This window comes from Lagopus muta, chromosome 18 (assembly GCF_023343835.1).
Source record: "Lagopus muta isolate bLagMut1 chromosome 18, bLagMut1 primary, whole genome shotgun sequence".
NCBI lineage: Eukaryota > Metazoa > Chordata > Aves > Galliformes > Phasianidae > Lagopus > Lagopus muta.
The window spans coordinates 7,536,842-7,552,374 of NC_064450.1; the positions used below are offsets into that span (position 1 = coordinate 7,536,842).

Here is a 15,533-nt window from a genome sequence, read left to right on the forward strand (position 1 = left end):
TCTGCATACCTGAGGCCTTCCAAAGGTAAGCGGCTTCTTCCCCTTATTTCCATGCCCATGGCTGTTGCATTTGAGCAAATCCTCACTTGCTGCAGCCTGGGACCTTGCTGCTCTGCTGTCAGTGCTGCACTTCCATTGTGTTACAATTATGAACAAAGGGAGTCATTTAGACCAAACAACATCTGGACTTTCTCTTCACATATAAAAGAAAGCTACGCTATGAAAAACAAGTCATTGCAAAGCCATAGCTGTAGGAAAAAGTAGGAGAGATGCAGCATAAACATAAGATCTGTGTATGTGTACGTATACTCTTATCCCCATATGTACTTGTGAACTGCTTTACTTTCTGTACTTCATTACATTTCTACTGCCACAATCCATCTTCATACCATGCCTTTGGTTGAAAAGGCTTGGAAACATTTTGCTCTGCCATCATAAACAAGTCAGAAAATATCTTAAAACTGTACTCACATAATTTAACAACCATTCTAAAAATACAAATCTGCTAATAGATAAGAGCAGCTCCGCTGGATTCAGGAGATTTTATCTCTTTTCCTCAGAACAGTCTTAGGCACGCTCAGATGAAAAGGAGCAGAGAAGAAACTGGCAACACCTCTCTTCTCCAGTGCTTATGTAAACAAACAATTTTATTGAGTGACTTTCAATAAACCAGCTGCTAAACATTTGCTCTGTATCTTCACCACTCACAAGGCTCTGAGATTTGACTCCATAGGCAGGTTTAAAAAAAAAAAATGGTAAAGATTAAGAGGAAGAATGGTATGAAGCATTTAGCTGTATGTAGTGTCAACGTATTGCTTGTCACTTCAATGTTTGGTTGCAACACCTGCAACTGTTGATGTGACATTCCATCTAATGTGTCATAAGATCACTTTATAAAGCTCGTTTCCTTCCATTGTACTTCAGAACAGATCTTGAGAAAGCTGCATTTCTGCAGCGTAGTGAAAATATTAATTCCCATACAAGAGATGCAAACTCAGAAGCATTAAATCAGATCCTGTGATTATTTTTAGTATGTGAGAATCATCACAAGCATTATTCCAAGAAACCAGCAGCAGGAAGGTCTGCATCTCCATGCTGGTGACAGGCACAGAGAGTTAGGAAGAAGGATAGCGACCTCATCTCTCAGATACATTTATAATTTATTCTAAAGCTCCATCTTGATCTGGAGAAGCTTTATACATCCATGAAGCCATAAAGGTATGTGACCAAACAAAAGGGAATTGAGAGAAAACCTTTTCCCCTAAATAATTGCACAGATGCTTTCTACATAATATCTTGTTATTAAATAAATGCAGTTTAAATACTTTCCTTACAAAAAAATTGGAGCACTTCTTACAGCCATTTTTGCTATCAGGCAATGCCTCTGATGTACATTAGTAAACAAAATATGAAATTTATACTTACAAGTCCCCACCAGTAATCATGAGTATTAAAACAATTCCTTTGCAAAACATTTGTCATAAACTTTGTAGACATCTATTCAGTATAAAAGCTCTGGCATCATTTATTTAAAGTGAATTATACTTTTTTTTCCCTTTGCTTTCATTATTCATTTTGGTATGGGTAGTGTTGAAACTGCAATAGAACTCTGCTGTCATACCATGGGAAAGAATAAAACTAATAAGAATAATAAAATGCCTACCACTTCCCTTTCTTTGTGTTTGCAGCTGCGTAGCTGCTCAAGATAGAATCCTGTGGCCATTTCAGAATCAAAGTGCATAGAGATCAAAGTAGCTCATGAGAAATCACTGATGCACCTACTAGGTTCAGAGCTGCAATTCCACAAGGCATCATTTCTACTGAAGACAGTGAACTGTATTTTCACCCATCTCAAGAAAGATGAGGTTGTTTTCTAAAGTTTTACTGTCTGCTTTAGCTCGTAATTACTTAATCAGTAAGTAGTCAAAGAAATACAGGAAAACAAAGCCTTTTCACATAAAACATTTGATCTTGTGATTTCATCTAATAGCAAGAGACTTCTAAATATGCTTATTTCTGCAGCAGTTGAAAGAAATCTTCAGGAACAGCCATTTTTCTGACAAAAAATCTTACTGCTTACTATATTTCTTGCACACAGACATGTTGTATATAAATGCATACAGACATATTGTTTAGCAAGAATCATAGAATGGTTTGGCTGAGAAAGGACTTTGAAGACCATCTTGTTCCAGGTCCCTGCCATGGGCAGGGTCACCTTCCACTTGATCAGGATGGCCAAAGCCTTGCCCAGTCTGACCTTCAGCACTTCCAGGGACAGGGCGCATGCTGCTACTAAAGGTTTGGCTTCCAGGAGGTCAGCTTTGTTCCTCCATATCAGGCCTGCAGCAAGTCTGTTCCTGACATTCTCATGTACTGACACTTGTGTGATCAGAAATGTACAGATGCCAAAGCAGTGAATCATCTGTACCACACAGCAAGCCATTTACACTTGCAAGGCCTATGTTCTGTAGCTGCCTTCATTTGCAATAAAAGCTGATCAGACCATCAGGAATATTTTATTCCTTCTTATTTCTTCTTAATTACTTCTTATGCCAAAAATACATTCTAGTCATTTACTTCTAGCAATCCAGTCTCAATGGGAGAGAAGTGCCTGGATGTCCTTTTGGAGGAACTAAGAATGCTTTTGCTCCACAGCTGCAGTCTGAGAGAACTGGTCAAAAGACCAGGGTGACACAAAGGCTACGTACTTATCAGGAAAATATTTTTAATCTCTTGAAGCACAAATCAGCTCTGATGGTTCTTCCAACTTTTGATTCCATCCAAAGACAAGAATGAAAGCTCATTTTTACTGATACTTTACAATACTAATTCCATTACTAACTTTAAAATTAACCCCAAACCACTGCTATAAAACAACAGTAGTATAGATGTTGGTAAAGAGCATGAGACCTCTGAAATTGAGATGTTTTCCCACAAGGCTGATCCATCCTCAGATTTAGGCAAAAGGATCATTCACACAAAGAAGGTTGGGACTGCTCTCTGCCATTACATTCTGAGCAATGTGGGCCTTGAAACATCACTACTAACCTGGGCTCTTTCGTATCCTTACTCTAACCCAAACATTACACCTAAGCTTAATTATAATCAAGGAATATGTAAAATAAATTAGGACCTCTTTAGCTCTCTGCTGAGCTCCTCATTACAGTGCTGTTAACTAAAAAAGTTCAAAATCTACAGGCCACTAACCCACTTTACAAATACTTGCCTGGAGGAGAGCACTACTGTGTTTACTCTGCAATAATAGCACCCAGGGGGGAATCAGTTCTCAGCAGGACTGAAAATTCATACTTACTGTATTAAACATAGTTAACAGTAGTAACTGCAAGCTGACGTGTAGTAGCATTAATTATCTTCCATTTGTAAGCTTCCACGGCTTACAAATAACATTATAAATGAATCATGTTAAAATATTAAAAGATCAAATTTAATTGATGAACAATGTAATTTCTCTAAAGTTAAAAAGAAAGTGCAAAGAATTTAAACATTAAATGCTAGTTGGCTTTAGTTTCTGTAGTGATTTAAAATATTCTCTGTTGATGCTAAATATTTACGAGATGATAAAAAGAAAGGAATACAAACTTCATACCTGCGACTTCCCAATGCCTCTGTGAGGTTAGATAAGATGCATCATCACATTTAACTGAGTAGTTTTCACAAAACTTGTCATTTGTTTTGGAATAATCTGTTATCCTTAGAAATTATTTCCAGAATTTTTATTTTAAACTGTATGAACATGTGGAAATAATATTTTACATAATCAGAAAGGGAAGAAGCATAACAAGAGATAATCTTGTCATACGTGCATCTGGTGTATGTAAACCACTCCTGCTCAGAGAATATCAAACTTGTTGCATCCAAATTAGTTTTGTGATGTACAAGGTTAGCAAGAGTGTTGTTCCACGTTAGGTAATGAAAAGCATCTCTGCTGTACCATTCCTCTGAATCCTGGTCAGATTTGAAAAATAACTACTTGACACAAAAACGTGTGGCATCAAAGAAGTAAAATCCACACTGGAGATGTAATTTATGGCTTTTTGAATGACAAATACCACATACTAAGCAGAGGTTGAATATAATTTCTGAGATTAAAACCAAGACTGAAGTTTTTCCTCAGACTTGAGGAACATCTCATGGCTTCTCCTAAATCATAAATACCTTAAGAATCAAACAGGAGATGGCACAGTACATAGCACAGCAGACCAGTATTTATTGCATTGGGCTCTAATGTACATTTTTCAAATTCATCTTCTCCTCCAAAATGGGAATAGAACTCAGACCAATTATCAGAAGGCGGTTAGACAACACTAAGCATACACTTACTAAGTTTGACTGAAAAATCTACAGATGTTTCAACAATTATTTCAGATTCACTTACTTCAAAGCCTCCTCCAGCTTGTGAATTTTCTTCTGGGCATCCCCTCTTTCTTTATCAAGATCATTCTGGATGCCAAGAATCTACCATTTGAAAGAAAAAAAAAATCACATTTTGGGTAAAATAAAGCCTGATATAAAAATGTTATTTTAAATTCCAAAAACCATTTGTTTTACATATTTCTTTAGTATTGACACAGACAACTGTCCATCTATCTTGTTATAAAGCAATACAGTCGCAACAAGCAGTGAATTAAATCCGACTCCTACCTCCCTAGCTCAGTAACCAGGAACAGATGTTTCCAAAGCATTTTTCAGATGAGGAAAGCTGCTTCAGCATTTAGCAACCTCCCTTAGTATGGTGCAAACCATAGGCTTTCACAATACCTTTTTCCACAGGCATATTAAGTGCAAGAACTTGCTTTACTTTTAGGATTGCTGAAGAAACATTGTCATGATATGACTTACCAACCACATTTTTCTTTAAAGGAAGAGGAGCATAGGAATTTCCTTCTTATCTACAATCATTTGCAATGTTACATTTAATTAAGTTATTAAGACATTATTTGTTCTTACATTAAGAGTATGCTCATAAGTGTAGGAAACATAATACTGAATTACAGACTCACACCCAATGGAAGGTGCCATGAATTTTTTTTCCATAATAATGGTAATATGGAATTTCACTACTGTAAACAGTTCTACACAGGTGTTCACTGTCCAGAATCCTGACTACCTAGATCATGTCAAAGAGCCTCAATACTGATGGGACGTCCAGAGAGTCAAGAAGGTATTCCCAATCTTGGCTAAGTTACACACACATTTAAAAGCTGTCTCAAGAATGGCTCTCAGTAATAATCCATCACTGTTCTTACACTTAGTTGAATGTTTGGAAAACAAGTGGTAGATTATTTATAAAAAGCAGGTGTTTCCTTTGCTTGTAAAACCATTTAGCCTAACTGGTTCCTGATTCAGCAGATAAGCACATTTAATCAAACAGTGACATTTAGGGTTACTACCTATTATTTGTTTGATGTTTAAATATCCTAGCAGGCAATAGCCACTGTAGACCAATAAAGATTATTAGATAATGGGTATGTACTTAAGTGAACAGATTTCATCAGAGACTTCATGATTCCTCTACTTAAAGGCAAGCTTGGTTTTAGTGTTTTATGGGCCAATCTATAGCATTTTATGGTTTTATACCATACTCACATTTTAAGATGTCAATAGTTAAGACAGACTCAAAAATAATGAAAAAAAATATAGTAAAGAGCACTGACAGTACTGTACTCTCTAAGCTGAAGTGAATTGCCCTCAATTGCCCAGAGTTAAACGGCATGCATTCCTTTTTCAAAACACTGCTGCTGTACATGTGCTGAATATTTTGATATCTTTATTCCCATTTGAAACTTAACTGCTTCTCAGACTGGCTCTTAGGTTTCATTTTCTGCATATCCTCGTTCTGCACCAAATCCACTTTTGGGAAGGATTTCAGAATCTTGAAGTACATAATGTGCTATATTTGCCTTCTATTATTACCTGCTTTTCATATACAGTCTCCAAGCGAAGCTTGTCTTGTTGAAGTTTATAGTCCTGATCCTGCAAATGAAGAAGTGTACTTCTCATCAAATGAAATAAAGCTATGATGTTATTTCATTTCAAAGCAATCCTTAAACACACCCAGAATATTCATAAGAGTTAAAATCCTCTTTATATCATCACTGAGCAATACTGTAAGATTGACTTGTAGCTTTTACTTTAAGTTACGGAAAAGACAATGCTATATTCAGTATTTCATTAGCTTAAAAGGGCATCCGAAAAGACTTAAGATTGCAGGCCCTAGATCCTTGTCCATAGATTCAAGATGCAAGGAGTATCTTACACTGTAATCACGGAATCTCTCTGACGTACAAAAAACCCAACAACCAACAGCAAAAACATCCACAGCAAAACCATCTCAAAAGGCACCATTCCAGGTGATGAAGAGGAAAAAGTAACTTGCTCTCCTGAGCTACTAAAATGTAAAATCATGCTGAAGTGAAGGTAAAGTCACAAAGGTCCTATGAAAATTCTGCTCTTTTCCATAAAAATGTGACAAGAGATCACTCTATGGAAAAGTTTACACCCCCTTTATCTATATGATAAAATATACGTGAGGATGCATATTGTATAACGAGTATTTTGGTACAGCTATCTAAATATTCAGATTAGTGCAAAAACACAGAAGGAGCTTGTCATTCCTGAGTGAGAAGTTCAGCGCTCACCCTCAGTTGCTGCTCTCTTTGATGTTCTGAAGCTTGTAACTGTTGTTTTAATAGACACACACTATGCTGTAACTCCTCAATCACATCAGATGCCTGCAAGGATTTAACAGAAGAAAGGATTTTTGTCTTGTGTTCCCATTAGCTCTACAGATGCATCTTTTTGTCATTTTAAGTCACTTTTCAAAGCTGCCTAGAAAAAGTAGTATAAGTTTGCAACTTCAGATACTTTATATTTGTCCCTCTGGTGAACTCATCAATGCATAGATAACCACAAGTAACAACTAAGACTAAATCAACTAAGCTGATCAACTAAAGCAACTAAGTTGATTTTGCATCAACTCGGTACCAACAGTTAAAAGAAAGACAAATCTTGCAAATTAAATGATCAGTGCATCATCAAGGCTCCCAGAATTCCATAAAAGAAAAAAAGACTTCATTTATCTTGTTGTTCCAAAGACTATTGGATTCAGTTGAAACATTTTCTATTTATTTCATATCATCAATAGAATCAATGCCATGTGCTACATATGCACACTGGTAGACATCAGCCCAATAGATGTTTTTATGTAAACAGATTGATTACATTTTGGGCAGGATATATATTCCCAAAATTCTAGAATATCTTCCTAAATACATAAATATTTAAACATAACGTTCCATATTAAAGAAACCCACAAGACACTTTATTATTGGAAATAAATATTTTCCCTCAACATCCCTTTGAGGACAACTTACTGAAGAGGCCCTCTAAGAGCCCTGGGTCTTTAAGTGTGTGGAGATCTGGCATGCAGAATTTTTTCATAAGTACAAGGAAAACCAGCATACTAATTGCACCTTACCTGTATCAGCTATAGAAATATCACTTGTACATACATCCCAGAATTGTCATCTTCAGTCATTTCAGTCAAATTTGGGAATGAAAAATAAACCACTTTAAGTTTTATACTTACGCACATGAATAACTTATGCAAATGAACATTTCTTGGATTTATTCACATGCGTTTTATTTATACTGAGGAGACCAAAAATAAACAACATTTAAATGGAATATGCATGAAAATGTACCTTAGCTGTAGAGAGAGCATGCTCCTGCTTCATAACATTTATATCAACATCATATTTACTTTGCAGTTGCTGAATGCTCTCCTCATATTCCTGTACAATACGGTCCTTGCCTTCCAGAAACAACTTGTGCCTGTAAGTAGTAAGCAAGCAAAATATGAAAACTGCTTTCATGCTTTGGCATTTTACATGCTCAGCATCAGTTTTTACAGCGTTTTCGAGCTGGACTGTACCACGTGCTCCTTGTAAGAGAATGAAAAGCTTATAAATAATGAAAATGCAATACTTAAAGCGGTCATTTGGGCCAGCTTCAAAATGAGTTTTTTATGCATCAATAATAGTTTTTTTTTAATGACATTTTACTAATGCAAATGACCATCCACTGAGTAATTAAATGAAAACAACTACAGTTTGCTTTTGGAGGTCCCCTATTCTACAAAGTTAAAAACAGCAACTGCTACTTAATTACCTTGCCTTCATTTCCTGAAGTTCAGAGCACACTGCCTGGTAACATTGTTCTGCTTCAGTCTTTTCCTGGGATAACTTCTGACGCTGTAAATTACTGTTTTCAGCCTCAACCATCAACTGTTGCACTCGAGCCTCCAGATTTTTGACCGTCTGGTTCTGCAAGAACAGACCATTGTAAGAAACACCAGAATAAATCAGTGTATAACCCTGTTGTTATCCAATAGCCTTAAGCAACAACGTTCCTTGGTGAGCAGAGACACAAGGGTTAAAACAGCAAAGCTATCATCAATTATGATAGTAAATTCTATGCTGTATATGCATACCAAAAAACCCACCAAAGTAATAACTAAAAAGAGTAAAGACCTCTCCATTATATGTAACAGTATGTGCAACCAATTTCTAAGGTACAAATCTTTTAAAAGAGGAGTTAAGATACAGCAACAAGTACAGATAGGAAATAAGGATGACTATAATACAGATGATGCACGAACATGCAAACTTTAGCTGAGTTTTATGTAGTCAAGCATCAGGGAGGTGCTGGAGTAGGTGCTGCACTGAATTATGTAGTTTAGAGTGGCCGCAGGCAGGGGTTGATGGTTGGATGAGATGATCTTACTGGTCTTTCCAAACTTAATGATTCTATATTTGTTTAATTACAGTGAATGTTCTCCAATAAACCACAAATATCTTCCCCCCTTAATATAAACAGTTCTAAAGATGAGCAGTTAGTTTCTGGTTACTTGCCCCTTCTACTCAACTGCTTCCCACTCTTCCCTAAACTTATGTTGATCTGCACGGAAATGACTGAAGAATTCCACAGGAGGCTGGAGTCATAAAAGAAGACACAGCTGCCCTCCAGGATGTACATATTGTTATTTCTGTATTAACAAAGGTCTGAATATGGGGAAATTGAAATGTATTTTCACTCTTTGCTGAAGTAAAATGAAAAAACCTCCAACATCTGCCCTCAGAAGTGAGTGCTCCAGCTGCCGTATAACATCTACGTGAGCCTGCAGCAATGCAAGAACCTCATACAGTCAGAGTGGTCAGCTGAACTTTGGCAAGAGACTTAAGATATTTTTTTTAAATAGGACAGACAGTTGTTCCATCAGGATAAAGCCAGCTCAGCCTGGTGCCATTTTGGTTGGTTGGTTGTTTCTTTTCAGTCAGTCACACAGATACGCTGCCAAACATCCCAACTCCTCCCTGTGGCCTCACCCTCAGGAAGCTGATATTTATACTTGCTTAATGCACAGAATCCCACTTTATGAGCTACGTTGCTCAGCCAATGTCACTTGCTAACAGCACTGGCGTCCTTGACAATGTAAAACTCTGAAGAAATCCCTGAAATACCAAAGAAATAAAGAAAAAGAAAAGAACACAACCAAGAGAGAGAGAAAAAGAAACCTAATTTCCAGTGACAGGGTAGTCTTTCATCTTAAGCCCTGCCTTGAACTCTACCTCGTTTAATTATTAAATCAGAAGCTGCTCAGCAAGATCTGTCTAGTTTTGATGGTTCTTAAATTCAATCCTGCTGACAGACTGTGTCCATTTTTCTCTGTATTTACTGTTGCCTATGACATGATCTGAATACTAATTTTTAAATTCAACATTCATTAATAAGGGAATAAAGTTTTTTGACATTGTCCTTTCACTCATTCAGCACTGATAAAAAGAGCAGCATGCTTTCTAGGATTCTTGGTAATATTTTGCTTTCTACTTTGCTTACACATTGAATTATTTCATCTGTCATATTCAATTCCTTGGATTTTCTCTTTCCACAACACAGACTTCCACTTAAATCAAGTGTGTCCATGTAATTCTGCAGTCAGGGAAGAACTTGTTTCTATTTGTCAAGCTGATGGTCTTCACAAATGGGTTTTTGCCTATAAAAACATCACTTAGACTCACAGTGAAAGGAATGGGAATAAAAGGAATAACAGATCTTCAGGTAAGCAAAAGATAAAACTGATATCCAAAATCAAGAAACACTAGAAAAGGTATCTCAGAAAGATACATGGAATTCAATATTGATCTTGCATTTTCAAAACAAGATAGACTTGAAACCTTCCTAATCAATGCCTGTGTTCAGCAGTCTCTTTCCACGTCAGACAAAAACTGAGGGAAAAAGTATTCAGAAGGTAACTCAACAATACGGCCTGGGGGTGACGATGCCTTCCTACAAATTGTTGTATAATTTACATAATTACAAACCTCGTATGCTGGAACAAGACCCATTTGAAAGGCTTGGCATAGGATTACACTTCCCTGGAGAGTAAAGTTGAGGCTGATGATTAAATCTCCCCCCACCATCTTACCATCATTCACCAGCAGACATTTATCTATCACACCAATACAATATACTTTTTAAAGCTAAACTAAGATCAAAAAGATCGAGACACATGATTAAACAGTGTTTCCAGACTGCTGTTAGACTGCTCATAGAGTTTTATAGACAGTTAAAAAAAAAAATGCAGAAAGCTCTAAGATACACTTGCTGCTGTGACACATTTACAGAAAGCTTACAGTTGACTCTATTTGATCCATATAATCCTCCTCCATTTTGCTAAGACGAGCATTGGTGACCTCAAGCAGGTCCCTCATGTCTTCCGCGTGCTTCTTCCTAATACTGAACTTCTCCTTTTCCATTTCGGCCACAGCATTGTGAAGCTGCATCACAAAAAGGATGTATCAAATAATAAATTGCATAAAAACTTGCACTTATAAATATTCTATTATCATAATATACCAACAGAACATCTGACAAGTGAAGGCTACGTTTCTGTCCTCTGTAACATAACCATATCACTCTCTATAAAAAGGTCTACTGTTACCCCTTCATAGCATTGTTTACAGATATTTAAAAACAAAACATTTATTGTATTTCCATCATGCTTCACGCTACCATCTTCTGTAAGGTAAATGCTTCAATTTAGCTTCTATAGCTTCGTTAAATTGGAATTTATATTAGCACCTTAATTAGCCTTCTCAATATAAGATTGCATCACTAATGGCAGCTGCAATTGCTGTGTAACTACAGCAAGTGGGATGATCTCAGACTGAAAATAATGCTTCTCTAAAATGAAACACTGAAGCGTCAAGGTTTTAAGCACAAAGGACAAGATTTGCCATTTTTCTTTCAGAAGACAAACATTCAAACTAATGCCCTTCTAAGTGCAAGAGCTGCAAAAAAACCCAAACCAAAACAAAAAATAAAGCAGCATTGTTCATCTTCAAGGTCACTCTGCCCTTCTTGTGACCCTCCCACTTCTGAGAAGGGTAAACAAGACAAACACTGACAATAACCTGGGCAAAGGTGAAGCTCTACTGCAGCGAACACGCTTTTCTTTGCCTTGCTGCTGCCTTGAGCCTAACAGTACATACAAATATCTTGAAGAATTCATGACCCAACACAAAAGTACTAGGTTCAAAGGAGTTGTGGTGACAGCAGGTAGGAGCAGGTTTACTGAGATTAAAATTCCATGCCAGGTCAACCAGAAATAAACACTTCCCTAAAACATCCCAAGGCTCACCAAGGGGGCCAGGTGGAGCAGGGATCAAATTGTAGAACGACCAGCAGGTGGGGGCAGGAGGCAGGGGGTGGGCAAAAGTTGGCAAGAAGAGCCTTGAGAGATTAGTCTAGACATAAATAAAATCAACCCAGGAAAGTATCTCTAAGAATAACATATTGTATTCTCTCTATATTTTTTTAAGGCAACAAAATGTATTCTCACAGATGTACATTTTTATTTTGAAGCATTATTCATTACCCTTTTCTCCCACTCATTGTTCAAAGACTCAGTGCTTTTCTCGCACATCTTCTTTAACTCTACAATCTGCTTTTCCATTGCTTCTCTGATGACTTGTGACTCACGGAGTAGGGTCTGAACTGTCAAAAATAGGAAAATAAACAACCATTCAAGGGAGATCCTTGGGATTTTTCCACTGTTGGCAACAGATACAACCAGATTACAACAATTTTCAATTGACCTGGCTTTGCTCGTGTTATTCTGCTGTTAAAAATACTTAATACACATAATTTACAACTTAGCACTTAAACCCTATGTCACTAAAATACAAGTACAAGGTGTTCTCTATTATATTTAGAAAATATTTCAGTGAGGTTTTCTAACTCCAGCAGTGAAGAAACATCAAAAATAATCCACGGAATCTAAAGAAAACAGGCATTTTTAATCTGATTTTGTGTGCACCCAGAAAGAGGTTCTCACGTGGGCTGAAAGACCAAACAACTCAAATTGCAACTGGTTGCACCAAGAACACAGGGACTGATGCTTGTGGCAAACAAAGCAGGAACACATGCTTTTCAGAAGTGACTGATGATTTTCAGTGTTTGATAAGAGTGCAGGTGACTCTAATGTAACCCACTGCAGCTGAGGACAGCTACCAGCAGCACTGGATTGCCAGCAGGACAATTCACTCTGTAGGGAGCAGGTAAATGCTCCCTGCATGGCTCCCTCTCCCTTTCTGCGCCTAGTTTACCAAACATATGTATTATTTTACATTGTGGTTCCATCCACAGCACAAATGCACTCCAAGGAATTCTAGAAAAAAGTAGTATTAAGAAACTGCTGACAAGCCACAATCAGATGGGCCAAATTTCATACTTACAACGCATTCAAGACTACTACTGATGTCTGAAATCTCTTGCCACAATAGACCAAAATAAACAACACATTGTGGTTTGATTAAAATGTACTGAATGCATAAATAAATTAACCTTGAACCAGAGACTCCAAAAATTTGGAAGAAGTGGTCAAAATACTTCAGTATCAAAGACATTTTTTTTTTTCAGTGGCACTTATAAAAGGCTGAGTATTAAACATCAGATCACACTGTCTCTTGGAAAATTTGGTTTGGCAGCTAGACAACTAGCAAAGGCAAGCACACAAGCCTCAAGTCTAAAGGAAAAACAAGTGCAAGACCTGCAAACAAAGAGGGAAAGTATGTTTGTACCTAGAAGGGACACAAAGGCTCACGGTCACAAAGAGGATGTAGTATAAAATCACCATGCAAAAATAAATAAATAAATAAATAAATAAAAACCAACCACAGAGAAAAAAAAAAATCACCTTTCTTCTCCAGTTTTCTAATTGTCTCCTCGGCTTCATTTTGTTTGGATTTGTGGAGGGATTTCAACAACTCTATTTCGTCATTCTTCCGATCCAAAATCTGCAGTTAAGATTCACAGCACTGTAACAAACTTCTGAAAGCATGAAGCCACAGCCAGTGCATGGAGTAATGTACACTGATACCTGTCAAAGGAACTGCCTTTAAGATACACTTAGATATTGCAGGGCAAGCAATGAAATACGTAATTCTCATAGCTGAGACTGCCAAGCCATAAACAAAGGACTGGTTTAGATAAAAGCAGGCACTAGAGCAGATTAAAAAGGACTTTCATGTTTTAGAGGCATCTTTCTGTGTTTTCTTTTAAATTTGGGCAAATCCAGTGTTGCAATTACAAGACAAAAATCCAGCCAGTGTTCTAGAAGAATTTGGAAGTTTCCCAGTGCGACCACTGCAAATAGAAATGATTTATTTTTAAAATCTGTACTGACTAATAGTACTTACAAGCATTAAAATGCCCAGCAAAAACTCAAAATTCTCATTCAAAATGCTTGAATCCCTGATGAACTTCATTAGACTCTCACAAACAATTGCTCTCAGCACAGTCACAGACCAAGTCCACCAAGTGCAACCACTTTACATTTCTGTACATGGTGATTTTGGAAAAAAGTTTGAATGGTTGCACACTTTGAGATACCATTTCAATTGAAACTTCACGTTTAAGACAAACAATAAAGCCACAGAAGTTTTATAGCAGTGCCCCAAATCTCTCAAACAGGAGCTTTCATCTTAAAACAATATTATTCCATCTGCATTAAATGGTTTGTGTCTTTAAAGATTAATACGACACTATTTAACCTTTTCTGAAACATCCAATATTATTAAACAACTTCAAAAGATGGAATTCCAACATTAGTTAGAAAAGGATGACAACTCAAGGGATGAGAAAGCATTTCAACTATTTCTTATTCTCACAAAGCTGTTTCCTTTATTCTCTCATCTTTGCTAGCCAGTTCTGCTTGCAGACATGGAGAACAGATGAGCCACAAACGCACCTGACCAAATATTCACATCCTTTCAGGAGGCTTTGATGTGTCACAGTGTTGTGTCAACTCACTTCCTCCCGGTCTGTGACTCAGACTTAAGAAACAAAACTGAGATATTCAGGAACATAGAGCTGAAAGTAGGGTAAGTCATGGTGCTCCTGTGCGCTTGGCTCCCATTGCGCTGCTGGATCAGAGCCTCCAGAAGGCACTCAGTGACTCAGTCTGACTCCATGCATTTACAAGGTAGTGTTAAAGGTAACATTACAGCCTTTACAGTACTTTTTTGTAAGCTTCCCCAAAGGTGGTGTCATGCAATACAGTAAAGACAAATTTAACCTAAGCTGAGGGATGTGTATCTGGCAGCATTTTATTGCTGAGAAGAGTTAAAAGGAACATGCAGCTTTAATGATGCAATAACATAGATGAAGACTGTTTACAGACCAGCCTACACTTTAAGCACTTCTGCTGTTATTGGTAGGAACATGTGATGAACATTCATATTACCCTACTGTTCTTTTGGGGTTTCGGCCATAAAAAATAAATTCCTTTACATATTTTTCTGCACCATTTCCCACAAGTACCTTCTATTTAAAAGAAACATTACAAGTTGATCATTTCACCAGAATACGAATCTGTTGAGGCTGCGAGGCTCCTAACATGGGTTGTCTTGTTTAATTATTAAGTAAAAACAGACCCCATCTTGTATTTTCATCTACAAGTATTCTCTACTTCCCAAGTTTACCTTATAATATTCCACATTCATATCAGCTTCTGCAAACTGTTACCTACAATCTTAACTTAAAGGAAAACTTAGAGTTGTGATTATTGTAAGTACAATTGTGAGCAATTTATTACAATTAAGCTGTCTATTATTTTGTCCTAGATATCATTCCTGGAAAGAAACAACACTCCTTACCTTTTGAACATTAGAATCATGCTTCTGCTGTAATTGAAGTCTTTCTTCATGAAATTTACCTTCCATCATTTTCATTTTCATGTCTAGCTTTAAAAATACAATAGAACCAATAAACAACTTCATTAAAATAAAGAATAAAATCAGTGACCTTTGCAAAACCTTTAAATAATTCACTGGTGTCTTTCAGCAGGCCGTGGGAAGTCCCTAACAAATATCTGCTATGAAAAATAATCAATATTCAGTTTTCCAGCATTTTCTTGTTTATCTGATAAAGCCATTACAGAAGGCCTCAAC

At 36.9% G+C, this 15,533-nt stretch overlaps 1 protein-coding gene across 4 annotated transcripts in view; it reads right to left on the bottom strand.

The window, feature by feature from the left end:
- Window positions 1-15,533, bottom strand: part of CEP112 (centrosomal protein 112) — a 139,966-nt gene that overhangs the window by 97,480 nt on the left and 26,953 nt on the right. For all 4 annotated transcript variants that reach the window (XM_048965509.1, XM_048965506.1, XM_048965507.1 and 1 more), the window contains 9 exons: window positions 15,240-15,326; window positions 13,280-13,379; window positions 11,960-12,078; window positions 10,716-10,859; window positions 8,191-8,345; window positions 7,725-7,854; window positions 6,660-6,752; window positions 5,935-5,994; window positions 4,397-4,476 (listed from right to left, as the gene is read on the bottom strand). In XM_048965509.1, coding sequence (XP_048821466.1) covers window positions 4,397-4,476; window positions 5,935-5,994; window positions 6,660-6,752; window positions 7,725-7,854; window positions 8,191-8,345; window positions 10,716-10,859; window positions 11,960-12,078; window positions 13,280-13,379; window positions 15,240-15,326 — 968 coding nt within the window. The remainder of the gene's footprint in view (window positions 1-4,396; window positions 4,477-5,934; window positions 5,995-6,659; window positions 6,753-7,724; window positions 7,855-8,190; window positions 8,346-10,715; window positions 10,860-11,959; window positions 12,079-13,279; window positions 13,380-15,239; window positions 15,327-15,533) is intronic.